This window comes from Falco naumanni, chromosome 4 (genome assembly GCF_017639655.2).
Source record: "Falco naumanni isolate bFalNau1 chromosome 4, bFalNau1.pat, whole genome shotgun sequence".
Lineage (NCBI taxonomy): Eukaryota > Metazoa > Chordata > Aves > Falconiformes > Falconidae > Falco > Falco naumanni.
Window position 1 is genome coordinate 51,224,477 of NC_054057.1, and position 27,315 is coordinate 51,251,791.

The following is a 27,315-nucleotide window of genomic DNA, read 5'->3' on the forward strand; positions in this document are numbered from 1 at the left end:
GATCGCCTCTAATCAATTCTGTGCATTGCTTTTATTTTGTCATCCCTTAGGATGCAGGAAGTCAACAAATAGGCTTTTTGCTTGGAAGCTGCGGAGTTACTGTGGCCTTGACTAGCGATGCATGCCATAAAGGACTGCCTAAAAGCCCCACAGGGGAGATCCCACAGTTTAAAGGTAAGATAACCCTTGCTCATCGTGGATATCACAGCTTATTTACTACAGTAACAGCCATTGCACTTATTTAGTTGTGGTGGGCAAGGACCAGGCCTGTGGTGAAGCCCTGGCCGGGGGAGCAGGCAGGCCGCTGGGACGCGGTTGCCCTTGCTGTGTGTCACTGGCTGGCAGAGATGGCTGCTCCCGCCTCATGGCTGCCGAGCGGAACCGGCGCTCCCACTCTGGTTCTCCCTTGGCTTTGCTGCGCTGCCGGTGTCATCTGTGGCCACAAGTAAAATGAGACCAGCAGGCTTAGGACCGCAGTAGATGAGAAGAGTTTGTACATTTCAGTCCTATAGCTAAGTGGTAGGGGCAGTAACCTCTGACAGAGTGGTAAAAAATTGGGTCAAATAACAGCTTAAGCTGCCCAGCCGTTTCTTCAGGGATTGTCTAAGAAGGCCACGATACTTGCGTTAAGAAAGCAGTTCTGGAAAATCTTCTTTCCCATGTTACACTGAGGTTTAAAAGAAACAATGTTTAGGTAATGGTGACACAGGCATTTGGGAAAAAACCTCTGTCAGAGAAGGGGTTTGTCTTGTCTTACATGGCAGAAACTCGACCAAAGCTGATTTTTCTTTGTACCTCAGGCTGGCCAAAGCTGCTGTGGTTTGTCACAGAGTCTAAACACCTCTCCAAACCGCCTCGTGACTGGTTCCCACACATCAAGGATGCAAACAATGACACAGCTTACATTGAGGTGAGTTAATAAAGATGCATCAGTGCATACGGCACTTCTGTATTAGGTAAGCATCATTATTCATTCACTAGTCACAGAAGCAAAGAACATCCTGGTTTAGCCTGTTAATAAGTAGTACTTTCTAATAAATTATACTGGATTTTGATTTCAGAAAAGTTAATGAAATATTCAAGTATATTTTGGAGTTTTTTAACATAGATGGTTTTATGTCATCTATGTGGCTGCCACAGTTTTATATGAAACTTGCCTTGACCAACCTCAATCTCATCCACACTGTAGGCTTGCCCACTAGCCTTGAGATGGATAGGCAGCAAGTTTCACAGTGAAGCTTCAGTTCTCTTATCACAGCCTTCAGACCCTTTGAAAGAGAAGGAACTTCTTGTTCAAATGCTTGCCTGTCACTTACTGCTTTGTGAGTCACACTCCCCCCAAAAGACTAGCATCAGGAAGCGGAAATTAGCAATGCTGTTAAGTTTAATTTTTCTCTTTCATTTTTTTCCATTCTTTTTTTCCATTTCTGCACTGACTCAAATGCCTTGAATTCAGTGATTGTATTGAATTTAAATGATTATGCGAAGGGAATAAGTTCAAGTGAATGGAACAAAGGTTTTTCCTATCTGTGTGCAGTCAGAACACTGGGCTAGAGAAGTAGAGATGCCTCCATTCTCAATCTTGCTGATTATCTTCATCATGGAAAAGATAAATGTTTAAATTACTTTAATTGCCACTGATAGTTTTCAGACTCTTGCATAAAGTTGCAGAAATTACTGCAATCATCAGCAGTGATCTCCCGTCTCTTTTTTATGCTGCTTTCTCATGACTCTTTCATATTCTTCTGATCAAAGAACTGGTGTCTTTCAGACTGTGTACATATAGATTATTATAACAGCGCCCAGCAAGGATTCTGCGGTCAGCTCTTATCCCATGCCTTATAAGACACAGAAGGCAGAAGCAGCTCAGGTTTATGAGCTGGCCTATAAAATGTAATGTGAACACTGAGCAGACCAAAGTAGGCTTTTCTCTGCTAAATCTAACCAGTCCTTTAGTTATTAACATGATCAGAATTGATAGAATTATTTTTCCATAATGCTGTGTTCAAACAGCAGATGGATTTCTGTTATCAAGCCTGGGAAGCCTCAGTCAAAAAGAGCCTATATGAAAAAAGTGTCTTTTAACAAAAAAAAAAAATGCCTCCCAAACTCCTCAATACTGCTGCCCTCTTAAAATAGTCATTAGATGTGTCCATCATTCACCTACTTGGGAAAAGCTTCAAATGCAGCTATTAAATAATGGAAATAGGGCAACTATTGCACATTGACTTTCCACGCTTATTTCTTTTTAGTACAAAACATGTAAAGATGGAAGTGTGCTTGGGGTGACTGTGACAAGGATTGCACTGCTGACGCACTGCCAAGCTCTGACCCAGGCATGTGGATACACAGAAGGTATGGAAGTACACTTCCTTTGCTTTATCGTTAAGATCAAGAATGAATTGTAATTTGTTTCTCATCAGGCTTCTGTCTTATGTTTTACATAGATCTGTGTCAAAGGCTTCTAAATTTAACAACCTGGGTTTTTTTTTTTCATTGGTTTTGGAAAATATGTATACGTTTAGAATATCTTTGTGAGAGGTACAAATAATGTCCTAGCCAATAGAAATCCTGCAATGGGGACTTACTATGAAAGTTAAGCTTTGAGGTCATCAGTCATGTTATACTGAAGCTTTCTTCCTTTGAGCGGGTTTGCCTTGGATCAGTGCCATGTTCTAAAAAATAAGCTCATTTTTGTTTTTGTTGGACAGCTGAAACAATTGTGAATGTATTAGATTTCAAGAAGGATGTTGGTTTATGGCATGGGATTCTTACAGTAAGTATGTTTTTTTTTTTTATTTTGTGTGAGTATTTGAAAATAAACTAACCTAATATGCTTATTACTGTCAGAAACTGGAATGTCCTATAGTTCCTTCTAGTACAAATTTTTCTGCTTTGAAAGCAAAAAATATGTGACTTAAACCCATGATCTTCTGCTAGTGTGCTTACCCATAATGAGCATGGTAAAGATGCCACTGTGGTTTAATGCATCATGTCAAGTACTCTGGCCCCATTCTTACCAAGTTATTCTGATCTTACTGATGCGTGACTTTGAGATCAGTCTTTATAGTAGGAATGTATTAAATCAGTACTTGCCTCTGTAAGCATGTGATCCAATGGCATTGCTATATCGCCACTGACTAGCTCCTCTGTCAAAACTCTCACCAACAGATGATTTTGCTAACATTAAAGCATTTCTGATACTTGAAATTGCATAAATTGTCTCTTTGCTGTTTGAATGTCTTCCTCGATTGACATGGGAGGCAACTGACCTATTTTTAAGAATTGCTTCTAAAGGTGCTGCTGCAGTCGGTGACTGACAAAATACTTACTGATCATTTTAAGAACAGATATCAAGATTAGAAGGGTTACTGTTGTTTGGGGGTCCCAGGATGTACAGGCCTTACATGCGATGATTCACAGGGATTCCATATACTTTTCCCATGCAGTGCAATACTGTTCTTAATATCAAAGGGCAGTAATAACACTTCTGAAACAGAAACGATCTATTGGGCTTAATGCCTGTAAGTAGCTCGTGTTAAAAAACCATCTTTATCACTGAAGTTGCAAGCAAGTGTCTAATGGAGGTTTTCTGTGCCTTCCTTTCCTATTAATCTTGATATGAACTTCCTTTTCTTCATGACTTGCCTGTAAATACTTTTTCTATACCTACACTTGTGCCAGACTGAAAGGAGAACTATCTTTTACATTTCTACCAGTGTTTAGATGACTAATTGACTGGGACACTTAACCTTTCTTAAGCCTAGGTTTTCTAAAACAAATCCTGTATTTAACCTGAGCTGCTATGAGTGGAGATGTGATGCCCTCAGAAGATGTTTCTAAATGGTAACAGAAGTAAAGCAACAGGTCATTTGCAGGCTGTTTGTTCCATAGTCACACTGAGAGATCACTAAAGCAATTGACTGCCTCAAACTAGGAGATCGGTTTTGGATCTGTCATCAGTTTCACACAACTACTTTTTCTAAACTTCCTGCAACTTTTCAAGGCCTTGTTGAAAACACTGGAATTAGCCCACCTGGAGAACGACTAAAAACTCCTTCATTTATTTTCTGTTAAAATAAGTTGATCTCTGCTTAATTTATGACTCCAATTTCTCTGTCTACTCTCTTTTAAATAATTTGTGCCCTGCTACCTTTAGTACTTTCTCAGTCTTAATAGAGAGGGATTTCTTCAGACAGATATGTTGCTGTTACTTGTCCTTTTGAGTAACGAGTCTTCATATATACTGAAGTTTAGCAGGCATATGGATAATATTAGCCTACATAGCAAACATACAGACATCGATCATCCAGTATTTTTTTCTTCTATTTAAAGTGAATCACCTGGAGTATAAATAGAAAGAAAATCAGTTTCTTTTTTCCCAGTACCACTTCAAAGTTATGGTCTGATTAGTCTAAATCCTTAATCCTTAATTAAAGCATTAGAAAATGGGGATCTGTTTCATCTTAATGTAGGTAGCTAGATACAAAAAGATAAATGCCAGCACTGACGATAAAACAGTCATAGAGTGATTTGCATAGATGCCCCTGCCCATAATACAATATAAATAATTACCGTCATTGTTGTATAAAACCCATTTATCTGATTTGATTTCAGAGTGTCATGAACATGATGCATGTTATAAGTATTCCATACTCCTTAATGAAAGTGAATCCACTGTCCTGGATCCAAAAAGTCTGTCAATACAAAGGTAAGGAACAAGAATATACAAAAGCATGCTTGATAGTCAACATTAAAAGTACAAATTGATAATACAGCTGTATAGCTTTTATATGGTGTATTAGCAATCTACCCATTCTTATTGCAGCAAAAGTTGCCTGCGTAAAATCCAGAGACATGCACTGGGCATTAGTGGCGCATCGAGATCAGAGAGACATCAACCTTTCCTCACTGCGTATGCTCATAGTGGCTGATGGTGCAAACCCATGTAAGCTATGCTTCTGTAGTCCAGTAGAGAACGGGAAGTGTTTGCCGTCTTGCATTTAAAGTTTCAGTCTTCGGTCATGTTAGCTAAAACATTTAGAAAGTATAGGGTTTGTCTACTGCAAACTATGTGATATTTATGGAAACAGGAATTAGTTTGGGAAGTTTTTAAAACAGATTTTTCGTTAGTTGGTCCTGATGCAAACTTGATATTGCACATAACATAAGCTGCAGTAAATCCAGTTTTGTTTAACGTGACAGTCATGTATAAAGACAGAAGTAAATAACCGTAAGCTATAGAAAGGATCAGATCATTTTTTCTAAGTGATGGTGCTCAGTTGCAGAAGTAACTGAGAATTTTAGGGGAATACTTACACTACTCTAGAGAACCACATCTGGATCACTTCATGGCAATAAATAGCAAGAACCATTTCTGTGTATTATTTAAGATACCAATGTATAGGTGTTCTGCTTGTTTGTAGTAGTTTGCTTTGAGTTCCTAAATTCAATCTTTGATTTGCCTCATCCTAAAAAGAAAACTGTAATGGAATTCATATTGTAGATCTAGCAGTGATGCCTTTTCTACATGAACAAAGTGAAAGGATTCAAAAATTAATCTTTATTCTATGCATGCATACAGAACTGTATATGCGTACATATAGTTCTAGCAGCTGTGACTTCTTTCCCAGTGAACATGGTTCTTTGTAATTTTTTTTTCCTGAAAAGCCTATACATTCAATAGTAAGTTTGCAGTTTGAATGGCATCACTTCAGAAATCAGATTATTTTTCTCCTCTGATTTTTTTTTCTTTACCCCAGGGTCTATTTCTTCCTGTGATGCATTTCTCAACGTCTTCCAAAGTAAAGGTCTAAGACAGGAGGTCATTTGTCCCTGCGCTAGTTCACCAGAAGCTCTCACTGTGGCTATTCGAAGGTACTGTGCTACACCAGTGGAAACAGGCCCACTGTACAATATGTGTGGTAATTTGAAAAAGAAATGAAAAATTTATTCAAGTATGAATCTGTATACTTAACTTCTGAATGACATTTTCGTTTTCATTTTGTTTATGTCCAAAGCAGACATATATGAAGAATTTGTAGAGTAATAATTTAACTTCAGAGTGCTTTATAATATAGTTTCAATTTCTGTCATTTTATCTAATTTTAAATTAAATGGACTGAAATGCAAAAACTAATTCTGTAAAAAGGAGTGGAAAAATGCCACTGTAAGTATAAAGTTAATTAAAATGTGGAAATTTAAGTGGCATTGCTATCAGGGAAAATCATGCTTTACATAGCCTGGTTAATGAGAATGATGACATTCTGCAGGTTTGTTTTGGCTGCCTTGAGCTTTTTAACCATTCATAGACTCTCAGTAGTCATCTGGAAATGCCCTTTAAGACTAGGGGATTTGTAACTAGAAATAAAACTGATAAACCTATTAAGCCTTATGTACATGAATGTCAGTATGCAGCAGTCACCTGTCATGACGGTTGTGGCATACAGTAAATGGCATAACTGTTGTCTGTTTTAGCAGAGTGTTCCAAAAGTTGTAGCTTGAACAGTAGGCACTTTGGTTTTCAGTTCGGATTTCGGCAGCCATTTATAATTTTCACATGTTAAAACAGGCAGTATAAAAGCATAAAGCACTGTAATAGCATTAAGTAAAATACTTTCTGCCACAAAGTTTATAATACACTGTCCAAGTGAAAGTTAACTAGATTTTCAATTAGCTTTCCAACAAAACATCGCAGGAAGAAAGACATGAGGCCAAGAGCGTGGTTGACTTTCAGCCATCTCATTATTAGCTTAAAACATCTGAAAGCTATCCATCAGGGACTTACCCTGTCCAGGTTAGTTGTCTTTCTGTAGGATCTCATAGAGCCCTTCATTCAGCTCCACCAACTGTTTTTTTTCCCTTCTATGTTGTTTTTCCCTTGCAGTGGGTTTCCCTGCCATAGGCTGTGCAGACCTTTGCTCTCTTGGAATGAGCTGTTGCTTGTAAGTGCAGAGAGGAGGTGGAAAAGCAGTGGACATTGCTTGTACTGAGCACTGATTAACAGGAGAGCGTTTTGCTTTCCTTGCTAGCCCTGGAAAATCTGCCCCAGATCACAGGTTATGTAGTGGGAGAACTCACAGTATCTCAACATGCCATGGCTGGCATGTCCCTTCTAGATTTAAAGTCTATGCCTATAGCCATCTGAAGCACTAGAGATTCATTTTCAAAATAACTAGTGTTGAGAGCTTGCATTTAAAAAAAATTTAAAAATTAGCCCATAAAATAGTGAATAATTAAAAAAAAAAGCATTTTTATCTTCAGTGCCTTACTGTGTAATTACAGAGCAGTTCTCACTACAGTGTATGGTACTGAACACATATCTCCTTTTTTTGAAGTCTGTTTAATGGTAGGATAATACCAGCTGAACTTGGGAGCTTTAGTATTTTTCATTTTATTCAAGCCATCTCCACTGACAGTAAAGTCATTATCATACAAGTTCCAAAGAGTTACAGCTGAAGTATGCATTAAAATGACTCCCTGCAGAGCACAGATCCAGAGAACTCCCTGTTAATGCTCCAACTCTTTCAAAATCTATGGTGTATTTTTACTGATCTTCCTACAAGGAAAAGTAACAAAACCAGTTCTCAGCTGAAATACCCTTATAGTTTAGAAAAAGACAGTCAGTAATAGACTAATGGGTACTTTAGCCTTAGAGCTGAATCAGGAAGCCTAATATTTAAGTGACTGTGTCATGCAAATAATTCTTTATGGTATTCCCTTTTGGTTCATTGCATATTAGTCTGAACCCACTTGTTTAAATGAATGCAGAAGTTTAAGAACAGGTCTTTTCCCATTTAAACAACTGGCAGAAAATAGTGGCGAAGTAGATTGTATCTGTAAGTGGTAGTAGTAAGTTCTCAAAATGCTCTGCAGCTACTCACTATGAAAAATCAGCGTTGAAGTAGATGCTCATTGTCCCTCTTTCATGGTTAAGGAAACTAAAGGGGTAGGTTTGTCTGGTAGTTTAAGCTAAATTTACTTAGTATATGAAGTAGGTAGAATTACACCTTTGTTTAGTTGCTTCTCCCTTAACCAAAGGATTTATCTTTGTCTAGCAAGCAGGCTTACAGAATTCCAAATCCAGTATTAGAAATACTGAACGTGTAAAGTAAATAAAAAATGTGAACTTTAAAATAAATTATAAATACATTGGAACTGGATTATTTATATCTCATCTTCTTTCCAACTGATTCCTGTCCTGCTTGGCAGAGATAGTTGTTTTAGTGTTGTTTTCATGTGGATAACATGGACAGGACAAAATAAGATACCATATATTGCAGGGTGGTTGCTGACAGGGTACTTTCTAAGAGGATATATAGGTGCTGCCAGGTGCTTAGCTCCCTACCTCTCTCCTGCATCCTGGTCTCCCGACTGTATTCCCTTTCGATGTCATAGCTAGTTGCCTGCAAGAAGAGCCTTGAGCACAGTTAACTGGTGTCTCATTCAAGGATCCACCTCAGAGTACCAGGATACCAGAAGTACTCTGAAACAGCAGCCCTGAAATGCGTGTCCTGTGGAGCCCCCACCCTCGGCACCGACTCCTTCCTTCTGCACACCTGCTTCCATTGCACGGCGCTTCTTGCTAACCCAGGCAAAGCTGTTCCCTCAGCCCAAGCCACAGCAAGTGGAGCTCTGTTGACAAGTTCTCCAGCGTGACCCTAGCGGGTCTCCTGCCTCCAGCTTCCCTCACTGGCACCCCTGTCCCGTATGCAGCCAGTGTCTTTCAAAGTGACACCTGCTCTTCTTTTTAGCAATCTTTGGATGTGATAAATAATACCAGACAGTGTATGTGATAAAAGTCTAGATGGCCTCTGCTCGTAGATGCTTTTGAGAAGCTCTGTGTGCCTGCAGGAAGCCTTTCTTCTTGTGAGCAGTAAAATGTGTGTTTTGGGGAGCAAGGATGAGAAGGAGTTGATCAATAATGTTGCTGAAAGTTCCTTTTGTGTAATGGGAATGTTGTTTATCACAGCTGCTTGTTTACTAGCACCATTTGTTATGCTCTAATGCATTTTCAAGCGTGCCCACATCTTTCTTTGTTGACAACGTCACTTGAGAAATATGCCTCACAAAACCTATTAATTGAAATTTATAATGCTGATCACTGCAAGGCTTTATGTGAGCATGATTGGCTAAGGCCCATTGAGTATTTTGAGCATAGTAGAGGAGAAATGTCATATAAAAGGACATTATCTGTTAAAAAGCAGTTGTGTTATGATGGAGTATTTAGGAAAAATGCAGAATCGTGAACTAAATATTGGCTGTTTTATCCATCTTGAAAATAGCAGGAGTCTGGCTGCTCTACATGGATGCATTATCCACACTCAGATCAGCATCACATTGGCTTCCAGCTTTGCATTTTAAAATGCAGGACAGTATAAGAATCTTCCCAGACATGAAAAACCCTGACATATTCCCCTGACTTAATAACTTGTATACGTCAACATTCATTTGCTCAAGCCACACTCTACATATGTATAATTGTATCCACTGATATATCAGGCAGCTTTATATTGAAACAACTTGACAGACAGCTTGTGCTGATGCTGTGGAATTGTACAGTGTGTCAGCAATGAATCTAAGCAAACTGAGGCATTACAAAGAGGCTGCATCCACAACATTTTGACCATGACTGATGAAGGTGTAATTTGTTTTAATTTTCACGTGGTAGATTAGAATGGGAAGAATTCAATTATGTGCACTAAATTAAAGATGGTAAAGTCCTTGTAGCTTCCACAGGTACTTGGCGGTGAACCTATTACAATCTAATTTCTTCTGTTTAGTAATTTTAAATGCTTAAGTATTGGGAGTGGAAAATTGTATCTCGTGGTTTAAACACAGCATGCTTGTATTCTCATCTTGGCTTTTATACCAGTGTGCTAGAGGTAGACTTTTATTCTGGCAGGTGAGTTTGGTTTCCTAGTTCTAGATTGCCTCAAAATAGGTAACGTAGAGAGTTTATCAAGTTGTTTACTGATTGGTTCCAAATATTTAGAGTGCAGTTTCACTCCACGTCATCTGCACTGCCTTTCAGTGTTTTTAAAATAAGGCAAAAGGCCTTTACTTGCATAATCAAGCAATCCTTGTAAATCTATCTAAAAATCAGATACAAGCTGGTTTAGGTAAATGTTAGTGTTGGTTTCATCTCTGCAGCCCCAGTATATGTGGGTGGCCACTGAATGGGAGAGTTGACAGACCTAAGTACTCAGAAATTACTGAAAACCAGAATTCTGTCAGGTCTAGTAGGGGAAAATAGAAGGTGAAATTTTGACCTTTCAAACAGAGGAGTATTTGCAATAGTAGTCCATTAAGAATAAATAAACGCTTACATCTGCCTGATGGTGCACTGGTGTTATAACCCATGGTTGCAGGCCAACAGATGACAGCAATCAACCACCAGGAAGAGGAGTTCTGTCCATGCATGGTCTCACTTACGGAGTAATTCGAGTGGACTCTGAAGAAAAGCTTTCCGTTCTGACTGTCCAGGATGTTGGCTTAGTGATGCCAGGAGGTAAGGAACTTTCTTTGAAACTTACTATGATTCATCAGTTTAAGTAATTATCTGTAGAACATCATAGGTGGATGTACTTTGCTGTCAAACAAACTTGTGTCTTGAAAACATTTTAGTCCAAAACCATTACCTTGTAAAACGTAATGGTTTGGAAATCCCAAGGTTTCTTCTCTCTGGTTACCCCAGTGCCTGTTCATGCTGATGTTAGTAGCGTGTTTTGAACAACCTGCCACTACATCAGAACATCCGTTCCCTAACTGTGAGATACTGGTAGATAAAATAAGAAAGTTGGAGTGTGGTGTCTGGAAGCTATAAATACTCGTAAGCCTGACCCCGATGAGACTCGGTAGTGCTTATTTTCATAACCTATGCTAACGATCAACAAAATTGCTATCTGAAGGCTTGCAGAATGTTTTTCCGAAGATCTTGTGCTATCACCTAGTTATTAAAAAAAGGAGGTATGACTGGACAGTTCTTGTTGATAAATTTAAGCTGAAACCATTGTTTCTAAAGATGAAGATGAGATTTTTCATAAGAGAGCTAGATTTTAAATGAGATGTTACAGACACTAGAAAAGGATAATTCTGTAATTTTTCATAAGAGAATGCTGTTATGCTTCAAAGGAATAAAACATAATGATGCATCTTATAAAATTTAAGTTGAACAACTTAAAATAAAGGGAGATAAGATTGGTTGCGTGTAAGATATTATAGATGTGCCATCTTGCACTTCATACTACATTCTGATCATTTTAATAAAAGTACACACCCCTGTTTATCTTCAGAGTGAGAGAAGGGTCATTCAAGATTCTTTATTCTTGTATGTAAAAGACGTGCCGATTCATTTTTGGTCTGCCTTGTTCATTGTATCCTCTTTCCAACTCCAAAATCTACCCATGCTGTACTCCAGTCCAGGGATTATAGCTAAAGCAGCATACCTGTTTCTTATTCACATGGCTGACACATAAAATAGTGCTTGTTCCTCAGACCAGTGCTTTCTAATCCCTCCTGTTTAGCTCCTGCTGTCTATGCAGTCCTGTAAGAATGGTGAAAGGGAGTCTGAGCTCTGATAAATTCTTTAGTAAATCAACTGTACTAGTCTGCTAGAATATCTTGATCTTTCATATGGTGTTACTTACTACTTTGAGAGAGGTAGATTTCCTGGTTGCCTGCCTCCTTGGCAGTACAATTATTATCAAGAACTTCATTAGGATATTTCATTTTGCACTGACTGCGGCAAATCTGGTCTTCAGTATGCAAACCTGGGAACACAATCACATTTCACAGCGATATTACAGATCAACTGAAATTGTAGAAAGCAAGGCAAATTAGGGTTTGTTATCAGTGTAAAAACTGAGTCTACATAAAGACCTTTACATTCTTTGTATAAATATTATTTATAATATAAATAATATTTGATAATGTTGAACACAAATTTTGAGAAACCAGTTGTTAGACATTAGTCTGCATATAATTTATTTGTTTATGTCAGCTCCGCGGTGATGTCTTTCCCACAGCATTTATGTTATTCTGTAGTTCATTTTATAATACTTTTTAAAGTCCTTTTCTCTCCCTCTAGCTATAATGTGTTCAGTAAAGCCAGATGGAATTCCTCAGCTCTGTAAAACAGATGAAATAGGAGAACTTTGTGTATGCGCTATTGCAACGGGTACGTCATATTATGGACTCTCGGGCATGACCAAAAATACTTTTGAGGTAAGCTGACCAAAAATTGCTACATAAAATCCTTCCTTTTTTACTTTTTCTATTTCAAGATAGTATTTGACATTAAATATTCATAGTAATAATATCAGTATAGCAGTAATAATCAATGCTCGTGGCTTGGGACCTGTACTCTAGCCAGATAATCTGCACTGAAGCCCATTTCATTAAGTGCAATAGTAGATCTTTATGTGGGTTTAGTTTAGGCTCTGAAGAGCTTTTACTTTAATTTTGAAAGAAGATACCACGGACTGAAACAATCAGAAGGAAAGCAGCAAGAAAGATAAAGTTAAAAGGTAATACTGTACAAGTCTATGAGCTAGCTACATGCAGAATTTGACTGTTGCAAACAGTAGGAAGGCTGCTGGGTGTCTTTAAAAAACAGTTTCCAACATTTCCACAATGCATCAAGCATTAAAGGCTTGCATTTATACAGAATCCTGACAGATGTACTCTCCAAGAGGTATCTGAATAGGAAAGATACCTTTTCCTAATTAGTCCCTACCTGCTTTTGTTTGAATTGCCTTATGTAAAAGCCTTTTTACTTTGTGGAATCTGTTTTCCAGTAGGTTTCAGCTCCAGTGCAGACAGCTGTATTGATAGCTCTGTTGTACCTGCTCACTTGTTATCATTAACATCTGTTGAAGCCAATATGACAGGCTGAACAAATCAGAGAAATACTGAAAAAATTTGAACTGAGATTTTTATTAAGTTCTGAACCCTTCCTCTTTTAATATTGGAGAAGAAAGTTAAGAAAAATACATTTACATTTCCCTTAACCAATGCTCTGCTATTTCCACTTTTAATAGACCAAACATGACTAATATCTCCTGCAAAATGCAGATCTGAGTGTTGTAAACACTATACATTAAATAATTAATGGAGATTAGTGGATACGATTCTCCATCCCCCTATTGAAGCCAGGAATCCTACTATGCTATTTGATCTGAAATTTGTTGGTAGCTGATTACTGTGCTACAAGTACAATTGGCAATACCCAGTGTGAATGATAATCCCACATTTGACATATTTCAGGAAAGAAAAGTTCTTACATTCATTTTGTTGCAGTTGCTGTAATTATAAAATCATTCATAATTCATAACTGGGTCTGCAGTTTAACAGCATATTTAAACTGATTTAGACTTATTCCTGATGGTAAGCAAATAAATTGCCATTAAGTGAACAGGATGACTTGTTTTTAAAGTTAAGTATGTTCTTGGGTGCCCTCTCCAAGTGGACCTCTTTTCTGTTCTACTGTGTAATTCATTTTGCAGGTCTTAGAGAGTCAAAAGATTTTGTGTTCCTGAAATGAATTATTGCTGAGGATGTATAAATATTAACTCTGTTCAGTAAGAGTCACCCATGGGCATCTGGCAGCAGAATTTGGCCTTCCTTTTTAGATGAACCTTGAAGGACACTATATAGCCGTGGTCTTCCACTTGCCATTTTCTTAAATAACTTGCCTTTAGACTATTTCAGTTTAAAGAAGCAACAGCAGAAATTGTGGTTGTGTCAGAATGCAGCTCAAAGTACCTCGCATGCCAGAAGGGTAACACTGTGCTATTTAGAATAGCAAAAGCTGTAGGAACCTGTCCTGCGGAAGTCATGTATGCGTCTGGTGTTCAGACATCCAGAGAGGTTCTGTATAGGGCTGTATTTTCAGTTCTAGACATGCTACAGAAGGTTTTATCACTGGTATTGTGAGGACTTAATTGACCTTAGATAAAAATGTAGTGAGCTGCAAGAGTCATTAATGTACAGTACCTTAATACAGCTGCATTTCTAGCCTGCTTATTTTTCTATACTGTACTGGAAACGAGGATGAGGTACTGAAAAGAAGCTCTGCTGTACTGTAGATTGTTTATGATTTACTGTTTATGATTTAATCTCTAAGTAACATATGCATAGCACTTCAGGTTAGCTGCACTCTGCACAACTTTTTTTAATTATTCTTCAGTACTGTTTATGTTGATTTATATATTTTTTAAGGTCATAAATGATTTACAGAGCCATGATTAGGGAAAACGTGTATGGTAAAAAAAGTGTGATTGAACTTGCTGGAACTCAGGTACTGAAAATTACACACACTAGTCTAGGAGTTTCCTGACACTCCCTTTACAGTCAGTGAAGAGTAAAGAGCATCACTAGCGACCTATTTACTTCATTCCAGAAGAGCCATCTGAGAGAGTATGCCTGAAATATTTCCCAGCATGATCTCTGTGTATAGAATTCAGGATGTGTTTCTTTGTCTTACAGGTGTTTCCTATGACCAGTTCTGGGGGCCCTATCACTGAGTATCCTTTTATAAGGACTGGACTGCTAGGCTTTATAGGACCAGGTGGACTTGTCTTTGTTATTGGCAAAATGGATGGTTTGATGGTTGTCAGTGGAAGAAGACATAACGCTGATGACATTGTAGCAACAGCACTGGCTGTGGAACCAATGAAATTTGTCTACAGGGGAAGGTTTGATCCTTTCTTTTCTTACATTATCTAGAAATCCTTAATTTGCTTAGACCAGGTGTAAGTGAGCCAAAATGCTTTCAGAGGGCAGTGCCTAATCTGCACTGTGGTTTCCCTCCATTGCTATTCATTTTGCTAGAACGAGGAGACAACAGGTGGGAGCCTAAGACAGTGTTGAGGCAGATTTTAGATACCAAGATCTGAAACTGTGATTAATAAAATTTCCAGTTGAACAGCTGGTTAATTCTAAAGGTATTGACTCAACAGAACCCTTTCTGTCCGAGTTGAACATTTCCAATACACATAACACTGAAGTTCTTGAATATGACAGCAGTTCCTTGTGTGACTTTCCTAACGTGCTGAAATTGAGCAGGAAACATCTAAAGCTTCTGAAGAGCCTAATGCAGTAATATGCGCTCCTACTTTATCACACAGCAGACCTCTCACAAAATGATGTTGCAGTTCTAAGATGGAAGGTGCCTGTGTTGGCTGTTATATAACAGCTTAACCTTGGTGTGACCCAAATTTAGTGCTTTTCGTATCCCAAGAAGGTTCACTTCTGCAACCCTACTGTGACATTATGCCTGTATTTACATGATTCTAGAACAAAGCCCTATGTTTGTCCTCCAGAAATTACCTAGAACTGTTCCTGTTGCTTTTTCCTCATTAATAAAATACTAATTGATGCACTAGTTGTCTGACTAATAAATAAAAAAGTCAGTTATGAAGGATTAACTTAGAAGAAAGTTTTTTCCATCTGTCCTGGCACTAAATACTTTTCTCTCCTTCTCTTCTATAGAATAGCAGTGTTTTCAGTGAGCGTGCTGCACGATGAAAGAATAGTTATTGTTGCTGAGCAAAGGCCAGATTCCACTGAGGAAGACAGTTTTCAATGGATGAGTAGAGTTCTTCAGGTAAGTTTCTTTATGTATGTTTGGATGCTATTTTTTTCCTGCTTTATATTCTTTGTATTGATCTTTCAGGCCCCCAAGGTAACTGACATTTGTCTTTGAGTAATTGTAAGTCCACCTTCAGTTGCACTTGCATCTAATGAGCACAAAATTAGATTCTTCTGAGTGACAGTTCCTATCTGGGATGCACAATCCAGAAAGCGATCCTTTTCCTAATCAAAATGCTGTAAGAAAACAGGGATGAATTGAAGTAAGCAGTAGCAAGGAGAGAGTAGCATATGGTTTATAAGGATATAGTCATTCATTACTTCAGAAGGGTAATGAATAAATATATTATATGCTCTTACTGTCAAAAGCTACCACAGTCTCTTACTAATTATCGGCACTGACATGGAGCTGACCTCATCAAAAATAGATATATGTATCTGAGCCAGATCTCCAGTTACTTTTTTTTAATCAGTGGGACAGAAGTATATGTTTCTAGTGCACCGTGTTGATAGCTGAAATAAATGGTATGGAACACAGCCTAAAAATGCTGATTTCTCTCGAAGGGTAGTGATTGCTTAGCTCAGATCTAAGTATCTACTATGTGGTTAACTGCAGAGAGGACACCTATTGCAAGAAATCCCATTCCAGCTGTCTGGTGGTTCGTGTAAGGTACATACCACTGTGATGAAACCCACCTTGGTGGTGGTGTTTGACAGTTTGACCAGAAGACAGAAGCTACTGAATGCTAAAAAGTTCTGATCTTCTCCTTACATACAGCAATCCAAGTTAAGGCAGTATCATTACCATACTCAAAAGTTTTTTCAACTCTAATGTCCACACACAAAAACTTAGATACTTTAGATAGCAGTCATCTTCCATATCCTCCATCTCCACAGTTAAGCCAATTCTTACTCAAAAGTGATAGGTTTAATGGAGATGTAGTCAAATTAAATCTGTCTGTTGCTACCTTGTGAAATGGTCCCACCTCTGTCTGCAGCTGGTCACCTGTTACTTCCATTTCCCTTTCCTTCCTGCCTTTCTGTCATTCTTCAAGGACTCTTCTCAGGTAAATATGTTGCAAACATCCTTTTTGCTTTACCCAAGAGCCAAAGAAAAAGATCCCACGCATTTCAGAGAAGATCTTTTAATTCATTATTGCTTTTTTCTGGATAAGAAAGGGGATCTGTCTACCGTGTCTTTGAAGAAACTGAAAAATAAGGTTTTATCCATCTCAAGACAGCTTTATCTGCTCTCTTGATTTAAAAGATAGCTACATTTCATACAGCTAGAGGCATCTCATATTCACAGTACATCTAAATTATTACCAAGAAAAGCTAGAATGTCTAGCTTGTCCATCACACAAGAAAGCCTTTGAAGCACCTAGTAGCACCTAGGGCAATGGCTGTAGAAGGAAAGGCTTTTGGATTGCCCGTGTTTCAGTAATTTTTATCAGGTAGCAAGCTCCTAAAGTAAAGGTTGAAACTCTGGACTTCTCCTGTTTTGTCAGCTGAGCGTTTTTGTGACTTTTACAGAAATCATGTCTTACAACATCATAGCCAGTAGAATTCAGTACTGAACACTGTGGGAGCCCTGTGTCAAGTTACTCCTGCCAAAAGACAGTTCTGTTATTCTGAGATGATCAAGTCACAGCAGTGTCTGTGAATGGTAGGTCATATATCAAAGTATACACATGTGTGGCTGCTTTCATCACCCATGTGTGAAGTCTGCAATTCTGGCATGCTTCACTATGTGAACAAGAAGTTTCTGGTTCCACTTCAGCTGAGAGCAGAGATGGAAAACAGAAGCCAGGAACATGTGGGATGCTTTGTGGCTCCTTCCCTATCACAGTTTTAATGACTTATGTCAGGAAGTGGTAACCAGTTGTATCTGAATCGTCTGCTAGTGATGGGCAACATAGTGGTACTACCCTTGTGTCATGACTCTCAGTGACGACGATGATAACAAACTTGACCAAGTTGCTACTCATTTCTGATATTTGTGAGACTTGTCTGACACCTTGCTTGTGCTGCCCTGTGCCAGCCCGGCCCTGCACTGCCTGCTTCTGCTGTTCCTTGATGTGTCTCCGGCATTTCTTCTCTAGAGTTGAGCTGCAACTATTTGCAGAACTTCTTTCCAGTGGGTTGCACATATTCTGACTTTCCCCGACCCTTCCTGCACCTCAGGAGAATGCTGAAGGATGGTAGAGCTGCTGTACGTACAGGACTATGTTGAACTGCATCTGTGTGTTTTAGGAGAGGCATGGTTGGGAGGGAGTAATCAGGCTGGATATAGAGTTTCTTGAGAGTAGTGGAGGAGGAGGAGGGTGTTTTAATGACAGTGTGAGTGAAGATCCCAGGCCACCCAGGAATTCAGTCAGATGGATGTAGATACTCTATTCATCTCCCAGGCTGCTGCAAACTATTCTGACCCTTGTGGTTCCTGTACCTGGCAGGCTGGATGTTAGTTTTACCAGTGCCAGTGCAGTGGCAGGACTCGACAGGACTAGGCAAAGCTAGGAGGTCTACTGCAGAAATGGAGAGTGCCTGCCCAGAGAATTATGTCAGAATGAGATGTTTTCTCAGCTTGAACAACATAGCAGTCTGGACTTTCTGCAAGTTCTGGTATCTCTAGTCCATTTTCTGAATGAAACAGAGACACAGAGATTTCAGGTACTCTTTCCTTCCAGCTGGACAAAGAAATTTCAAAAAAACAAGCCACCTCATCAAGAGGCATAAATGCCAGCAGTATTAAAGTACTCTTCTGTCTCAAAATTTTAAGTCTCGGTTCATCAGTGCTCATCCTTGTGAAACAAAGTCATTCCCTGCCTCAGAAATAGGCCAATATGAAAGGTGACAATTTTGAATGACCCATGACATTTTATCAGGCATTGCGCTGCAGATACAGCTATCAAAGGAGACAGTTTGGAAGTCACTGGGTAATCATTATATACAACGACCCTCATCCCACCCCAGCTGGGTATTGCTTTCCATTCACCAGCTCTAGGAGCCACACTGTTTTACATTTGAGTAAGAGTGGTCAGTTGCCTTGTAACGTTTTTCCTTCAAGCTGATGTCAGGTGAGGATCCTATGATTTATCACTACTTTTCAGAACCTACAAATAACATTATGATTAGGAGGTTATGCTGGTGTCTGCCAGAAACATGAGGCATTGTGTGTTGTCTGTCATATATATCTTGCTATTGCTGATCTTTCAGGTAAGGTGTCTGTAGACCAGCAGAGAGGTCTTCCGATACTACCGTGAGATCTACCACTACTACAACTGCAATGTTTGTAAAAGGAGTAACTGCTTTATTATTCTTTCTGATGAAATTTTGCAATCAAATCAATAAAAAATGAAGCAAACAGAAGCCAAAAGCAAAGCATTACTTAGAGTGTCTGTAGAAGTAATCAGTAATTTATTGGTCTACATTTAAGTACATAACTATAAATGATTATTTGATTCTCAGAACACAGATTGTATCTTCAAGGCAATAGACATATGCATTAACTTCTCTCACAGTTAAAAATTAAAATGCAAGTTAAGTAAATTATATTTTTGAACATTTAACTGCTCATTAGAGATGCTATCTGTAATTTGTTTCTCAGTCTGCATGGATGTCTGAAGTTGTTTTTCTGACTCACTTGCTGCACTTCTTTTTATTACTGATGTAAGGAAAATAACCAGTTAAAATGTGTATGCAAATAAAATCTAAGTGCATGGATATTCATGTTTACCTGAATAAATTATATAGATACTGTATGTTACAGATTTTTTGAAAGGGATGGAGTTTACTCCACTTGTCAGACAATGAACATGATTACTATAAGATTCAAAGATACTTATTTTTTCAGATTTTCATTCAACAGATTTTTTTTCAAATGGATAGTTTCATAGTTTTCCCTTACATTGATGTTATTTCCCATTCCTGCCTGACAATCGTATACACCTTAATCAGGGAGTGGAACAGTTACTATCTTAGAAAAAAAAATAAAAATTTGTAAGTTACATACATCAGTAGGTGTATGATGATAGATGTGCAGCCTCTGAAATTTTTCTTTGCTCTGCAAGACAGAGTAGATGTTAAGTTGATAGGAATCTTTTGAACTTTAATTCCGAGAAGTGCACAGGTTAAAATCAGTTTCACATGGGCTGCCAGCCCATCTTAGTAATAAATCTCCAGGATATGTGCCACTAATGTGTGCCTAGGAGGAATGCCTAGGTAGCATTTCTTAATAGATTTCTGTGTATTTATGACCAGGTTTTTGTTTGCTTTTTTATCTTTTGGAATGAGTATAATAACATCAGTGTTACATTTCCGTCCACCTGTTCCCTCTGAAAAGAACCTCCTTATCACTGACATTACTGAAGTGTCTTTCCATTGCCAGTTAATTATTAGGGTTGTTTTATGCAGTAATTCAGTACAGCATGTGCTTATTAGAATGATGAAAAATTAGCCTTTCATTAAAATTGCTTCCTGCTTTTTTTTAGGCTATTGACAGTATTCATCAAGTGGGAGTCTACTGCTTAGCGCTCGTACCAGCAAACACACTTCCCAAGACACCGCTGGGAGGAATACACCTTTCAGAAACCAAACAGCTCTTCTTGGAAGGATCGCTGCATCCTTGTAATGTTCTGATGTGTCCCCACACATGTGTAACAAACCTGCCTAAACCAAGGCAAAAACAACCAGGTAAGACAAGTGAAGGCAAAGGGACCATGACTTAATGGTATGTGTTCGTGGTACTGTATGGAGCAAAATCAAGTAACTGTTAATGTAGGTGAGAATCGACTCAATCAGCTGTTCCTGTTAAATATTCCAGGTGTGTTAAGGACATCATTGGTTTTGGCAGAGGGTAGGACTTTCACAAAGAGTGCAAGGAAAAATGCCTCACATATCTAAGTTCAGTAAAAATGACGACATTTTTGTCACTCTACAAGGCACTGCTGAGACCACACCTGGAGGTTTCGCAAAATCCGAGTCAATTTTATTTGAAGAGGATGGACTGAGATCAAAACAGAGGAAGATAAAACCTTGGCTTATTTGAAAGCTGAATTTGTGAAGTAAAAATAGAGAGGAAGAGGACTGTTGACACTAATAACAGTGTTGGAAGAAGACCAGATACTTAAAAACTGGTCATGAATAAATTAAACCCAGGAAGGAGGATAAAAGTTTTTTACCTGAGTAGGGAGGTTCTGGATTATTCTTACAGAAGGTATATTTGAGGGAAAACCCTAACTAGTTTTAAGATGGTTCTGCCACACTTTATGAAGAATATTGGATGAAATGGTACATCAAGGCACTGACTCAAGAGACTGAGAAAGCCCTTGTCGCCTACTGTAGTCCGGTTACTGGTTACTCATGCCCAATGAACAAGCTAATTTCAGCATTTTTTTTACTTTGAATCCAATTGCAGATTTTAGTGCTCAGATTAATTTCAAAGTTTTCTGGATCTATAGCCTCAAGTTTAAGACCTGAATTCAGCTGTATTAGACCAAGTGTTGATTACTTTCCACTTTGAAAAACAGCTTGGAATATGAAGTGCTTTTATCCTCTGGATCTCAAATATGGGGGCTATCCATCATGACTTCAGTGCAAGTTTGCCAAAACCATCAGCTTGTTTCTTTATTTAAAACCTTTAGACAAATGTCTCAGAAGTCAATCCATAATCTCAATTTGTGGATACTGAGTGCCAGAGGTTAACAGTGACTTCCACTAACTTAATGAAAGCAATGAAGCCTTTAACTGCAGTGCTCACTTCAGTATTTCCTTGTTGCTGCTTCACAAAGTGATCAATTAATTTGGATCAGTGCAGTGGAGATACTTATAGATACATTATGTACACATTTTGTATCACTATGTTAAAACTAGTGCCAGGAACACAGAGACCAAACTGATAGCATCACATTCTCCCATTTTGCTTAGTTGTGACATACCCAGAGGACATTTCTTTCCTATTTTTAAAGTTGAGTAGTCTGCAGATATTGTTAATTGTGCATTATCTGGTTGGTTTCACATCTTGTATTTTGACACTTACACCACATACCATCACTGTGACAAAGCTTGGACATCACAGAACAGAAGTAAAGCCTGGTATCAGTTGGTCAGCAATCCATGCTGGAGAAGCAGAAAACAAATGTTAACATAGCATTAATGCTATCTGTGAGATGGGTATTTTTCCCTAATGGCAGCCACAAAACATAGTGAAATCAACCTCATGGAGAAGTGTCACCTGTGGCATCTTCCTTTCTTCTAAAGTTAAGTTATTTTTCTTCTGTCTCTACCTTGTGCTAAATAATTGTGCTATAATATATTTTATTATATGCACCATCTGCCTTCCTAGTCCTTGTCGTTTCATGTCTATAGCATTACGGAGTTGCTAGTACAGATGCAACTTAGCCCAGGGAACAGACGAGAGAAATAGGAATATTGTCCCTTGCAGCCTGAATAAGTCTCATGGTTTAGGCACTGGAATGGGCATGTCTAAATTAGGAGCTGAATTTTCTAAAGATTGCTAATAGCAAGGCAGACAAGATGTGTCTCTGGCTGTAGAAAGCCCATGCTAAATGGGCTCCTCAGTTAGATACCTTTAGAGAGGATGAATCCAAGCCTACGTATCTTCCAGCTACTTCAACCAAAGTTTGTATCAACAGAGATGTGCTCAAGGTTTGATGTTGTGGCTAGCAATGAGGAAAATATCATGGAATGCAAAAGAAATAAAAAGAATTTTCATCCACAGGCAAAGGATTTTTATTGCACTTAGCACATTTCTGCTTTATTCTAGAAATTGGCCCTGCCTCTGTGATGGTGGGGAACTTGGTCTCTGGAAAAAGAATCGCACAGGCCAGTGGTAGAGACTTGGGGCAAATAGAAGATAATGACCAAGCCAGAAAGGTAAGCTAAACTTTCCTGATATGGGTTATATTTAGCTAGTTAGCTTCAGACGCTTAGCAGTACATAGGTTGTATTACTACTATTGCAGAATTTGTTGGGGGGGGGGGTTGTTAATTCACACTAAAATATTTGAGAACCCCCTTTAGAGGTATATATAAAATAGATGTGAGAGTGGATCACTGCATTTCATTTGTATGAATTTTTTTTTACAAATTTGCATGGGACAACAGAGCAAACATGGTGGAAAGTGTTAATGGGGCTTCTACTGCAAATCACCCTCTATTACATCTTTTTTATTAGTTCAAGTGTAGTCCAGGGAATTTTCTTTGTATATATGGTCCTGACCTTTTTTGTTGTTATTTTGATCCTGTAAAATTAAGTTGAAATTCAGCTCTTTTGGGGGCTTATGTGAGTAATTAAATTAGTAAGTTCTAAACTGTATAAATATTTGTATATTTATAGTAAGAAAAAGAGAGGAAGCTAAAGAAATCATGCTTAAATTCAGAGAGATCTGTAAGAAATGTTTTATTGCTTTGAAACTGTATGTAGCAATATATCATAATAACAGCAGTGGCTTTACTTCCAGAGAGGGCACTGCTACCATGCAAAAGCGCCTTGCTTTAAATGTGTGATGACAAGAGAATTAATTCATGTTTAGTGCTTCTGGGTATTGATGTAAAAGGTAGCATATAAATAAGAAAGACATAGCTAAATTAGCAAAAATAGTTACCTGGTTTTTAAAGCCAAAAAGTTATTTAGTGTCATGACTATCACTCTGCTTTATTTTAGTTCCTCTTCCTCTCAGAAGTGTTGCAGTGGAGAGCTCAGACCACTCCTGACCATGTGCTTTACACTCTACTCAACTGCAGGGTAATAAGCTCAGACCATTACTCTGACAGGCTGTGGTATGGAAAGTGGCGCACTGGTATTTCAGCTGTACATCCTTGTGCTATGGCTGAGCGTGACCTTTCTGTTTCTTTTCCCATTAATACTCAGCTGTTATATTTAATGTTCACTGAGGCAGAAAGAAAAAGAGAATAATCATTGCCAGTTGTCAAAATATAGATTGCTTTTGTATCAGACAGCATGCCTTACACATTTCTCATTTCTTTTTCCACCATATATGTGTTGTGGGTGAGCTGACACTGCAAATCTATCTTAATGCTGTTCATTCCTAAACCAAAGAGTAGTATAGTATTTAATACTGCTCACCATCCTGATTTCCAATTTGAAAAGCACAACCTTGGCAAAATCAAAGCATTTCCCAAAGTAAAAAAGTGATTGTTGCTTTTGAGACTGAACCATCTGGGAGGGGTGTGAGAATGGGGAAAGGAGGTAAAGAGAAGAAGTATGTCCAGAATCCATCCAGGGCTGCAGAGGTTTACTAATAAATCTCTGTGCATAGATTACCTGAGGTGCCAACCTGGCACAGCATTTCATTGCTTATCACAAAGGAATTAATGCATGTCATGTGGTACAGAACTTGTCTTTACTAAGAGTAGGTGATACAGACTTTCTAGAGGATTGTAGATGACAAACCAGTAATTCCCAAGACTGCTGTAGAGAATGAAAGTCTGATTTGAAACCATCCCACCACAATACATCTAGGCACATCTGTCTAAACTGGGAAACATTCATAATGTATGAGGGTCTCCAGGAGAGGAGGGGCCTGGAACAGTGCTACTCCCCTGGGCCCCCTGGAGTAGCTGGTGTTGTCTCAGCCCATGTAGTCCCTACGCAACTTGGGTGGGTTCTTAAACCTCCAGTAATTTGTGAACCTCTGTGAAATGACCACTACTGTGTTTGCAGAGTATGCTTTGCCAGCCCAGATTACAGTGCTGGTACCAAAGTTCAGTTTGAGGCTACCAATAAGTCATTAAATAACCTTTTTTAAATCCAGATTAATAGCTCACATTATGTGAACATGTGCAACTTGACAGATAATGGTAAAGTACTAATGTAGTTGTCTGTGGCAAAGTAGAAAACCTGAGAGGTAATGCTGTTTATATATTCTATATTACACCATTAAATTAGTGCATTGTTCTGGCCTGTAAGTTAGGAGCAAAGATGCTGTGAGAGTCGGTGATACGTAATGTCCCATCTCCTCCACACAGGCTGTTGCTTTTGAGCTTTACATAAAGTCAGACTTCCCCTGCTGGCAGAAGGGTTCAGACAGTAGGAGGGACAGACAAAACGTGCAAAACAAGGATTAACAAAATAATTTATTATTACATGGAATTGAGAAATAGATGAATTTTGAAATTCAGTTTCACCACTACTCTCGGTGTGGAGCATCTTAACATGTGAAATTTGTTTGAGATGTATAATGCTTTATGGAGAGGAGAGATTTAATATTTTATGGAAAGGAGTGACAAGTTTGATGAGGTTTAACCTAGACAAGTTTTATTACCCATCTTGAATTTTAGTTCTGGTTTGTGACTTTTCCCTCTTTCTCTTCTGTGCACATTGTCTGTACACTTTGTTCTAAAACATCCAGGCATCTTGCAGTGGATGACTAATAGAAATCCACTGAGATTAGTGTTTTCCTGTAACCCAAGCTTTCTGAGAATTTGGAATATTTCAAAATCAGCGCAGGACATTGTTTTTAGTGTGTGTCACAAAGGATTGCAACACCTTTACAGTGCAGGACAGCTCATATAAAAGACCTAAAGGGAATAGTTGCCTGGTGCTTGCCAATGATTCTTGTCCAACAGCAGGATTCTCCTTCCCTGCACTTCATATAAACACTGTCTTTGCACTGGTTCATATGTGAAGTGCCAGAAGTCTTAAATGATTTCTTAAGTTTACATGGTTTGCAGCAATTCCCTTTCTTTGTCAGTGAGGGCTGTGCTTCTAATGTATGTGAGGATATAAAGGGTCCTTCTTCCCATAACTATGCAAACAGGCAATTTCTTGAAAGAAGGAATGAAGAGTTTAAGCACATTCCTACTGGCAGATCTACAGTGACAAGGACACCCAGACCTTGGCCATATTTAGGGCTGGACAGATGGAAGCCATCTCCAGTCCAGCATCCATATAGTCTAATGTGTCTTTAGAGGAAGCTTTCTTAGTGAAATGATCTCCGCATTGTTCAGAAGACTGATTAAAATTGCTTTTCAGTAAGTATGGTTGCTGAAGATGCTGAAGAAGAAAGCTAAGCCCTGACTTTGTCCTTTTTATCTTCAGTTGGATTGTCCTCTTTGTTGACAGTTTATAATTAAGTTAGCGAATGCCAAGTGATGCTGGTAACATGCCACTACTTCCAGTACTAGACCTTTGTCAAACTGCTCTCTCCTCTCTGAAATTTGTGGTCAACAATACTGCAGTGGGGGGATGGGGATGGTAGATAGAAGCCAGCAACCAGGCCAAATATTATTCCTTGCCTTGTTAAAATAGAGTGTAAAGAAAATTTGTTTAAAACAGTAGACCTTCTTGCTTTCTCTCTTAATAAGGATAGCAATGCAATATTTTTGATTGCATTGCACTGCATTTTTGATACATTATTCTTTTTAATGTACACACGCACACACACCAGTTTTTTCATACTCCCTATTTTTAAGTGAACTTAGTGCTTGTGATAGGTGCCAGGTGTATCACAACAGTTCTGGAGTCCGAAATCCTCTCTTTCCACAGAACGCGCGCACAAGCAGAGGTGTAGCCCTTCCCATACTGCCCTGTCCCTTTATCTCAGCCCAGACCTGGCCAGCTCAGCTCTAGGCACAGTCAGTCTGTCCTGCATGTTCATTTTTAGAGTTCTCTTCTGCGGTGTCAGCTGTGATAGGGAATATTGTGATAGAGATGTATATATTTCTCTAAATGTGTGTTTGTGTGTGTGCATACATAGACACGTATATATATTTAGGAAGTGTGAGAACTGTAATGCTCATCCAATTTAAAACACTGTATCTGTTTGATATTTTTGGGTTAGCATTTTTTGAAGTGGTACCAAAAGCCAAACTGTAGTATGTTGTCACTTCCCCTTTTTTTTCATGCTCAAATTCAAGGAATGCCTTTCTTCTCTATTTCTTTTATATGCATCTGCTTAGCTTTTGTTCCGGGCTAATTCTTTTCCCCATCACAAAGTATTGTTTTCTCCTGTGTCTTTTGTCTCTTGTCTTTTATTTCTGCTGTGCCATTTGGCTTTACTCCAGCGTGTAGACAACAAAGTGCAATTTTCAGGATTGCTCTCCACAGATTCTCCAGTTTGCTGCTGAGACCATAAAGGCACGTTCCTGGCTGTAGCAGGAATGCTGCCTGTGCAGCAAGGGAAGTGTAGGTTATGTGGGCAGGCTATTAGCATACTACTGTACTCCCTTGATTAGAGCAACCACACTGTTGGGGGCAGAAGGGACACAGAAAGGAATAGAGAATGTTCCTCTGCTTTGCAAACATCTTTTTTCCTTCCAACTACAGTTTGGAATAAGGCTGGAGGTTTCCATATTTGAGTTGATTGTATGGCATATTGTGGCTGCACCTCATCTAGTTAACTTCTGAGGTGCAGAGGAAAAGAGTTTCAGCACGTTGTATTGTCTTCTGTGATATTCATCTTTCTTCCTGTGCAGGGAACGATAGCCAACTCACTAACATGTGTCCAGCTACATAAACGAGCTGAGAAGATAGCTGTCATGTTAATGGAACGGGGACATTTACAAGATGGAGACCATGTGGCTTTGGTTTACCCACCAGGTAAAGAACTGACATGTCCTGTACCTTGGTAGTCCCAAAAGTTTATCAAGATCCTTTAGACAGTGCTACACTGGTGATGGTAGCAACCTGTAAATGATGTTAATTGGTAAAACACAAAATATTTTCCTTGCTTGCATTTCTTTG

At 38.7% G+C, this 27,315-nt stretch overlaps 1 protein-coding gene across 3 annotated transcripts in view; it reads left to right on the forward strand.

Moving 5' to 3' along the window:
* Positions 1–27,315, forward strand: part of DIP2C (disco interacting protein 2 homolog C) — a 325,277-nt gene that overhangs the window by 240,553 nt on the left and 57,409 nt on the right. For all 3 annotated transcript variants that reach the window (XM_040592066.1, XM_040592064.1, XM_040592065.1), the window contains 15 exons: positions 51–174; positions 801–910; positions 2,253–2,355; positions 2,712–2,776; positions 4,618–4,711; positions 4,829–4,948; positions 5,763–5,877; positions 10,371–10,510; positions 12,089–12,225; positions 14,488–14,696; positions 15,493–15,607; positions 20,082–20,283; positions 22,376–22,485; positions 23,275–23,355; positions 27,048–27,171. In XM_040592066.1, the coding sequence (XP_040448000.1) occupies positions 51–174; positions 801–910; positions 2,253–2,355; positions 2,712–2,776; positions 4,618–4,711; positions 4,829–4,948; positions 5,763–5,877; positions 10,371–10,510; positions 12,089–12,225; positions 14,488–14,696; positions 15,493–15,607; positions 20,082–20,283; positions 22,376–22,485; positions 23,275–23,355; positions 27,048–27,171 (1,849 nt within the window). The remainder of the gene's footprint in view (positions 1–50; positions 175–800; positions 911–2,252; positions 2,356–2,711; positions 2,777–4,617; positions 4,712–4,828; positions 4,949–5,762; positions 5,878–10,370; positions 10,511–12,088; positions 12,226–14,487; positions 14,697–15,492; positions 15,608–20,081; positions 20,284–22,375; positions 22,486–23,274; positions 23,356–27,047; positions 27,172–27,315) is intronic.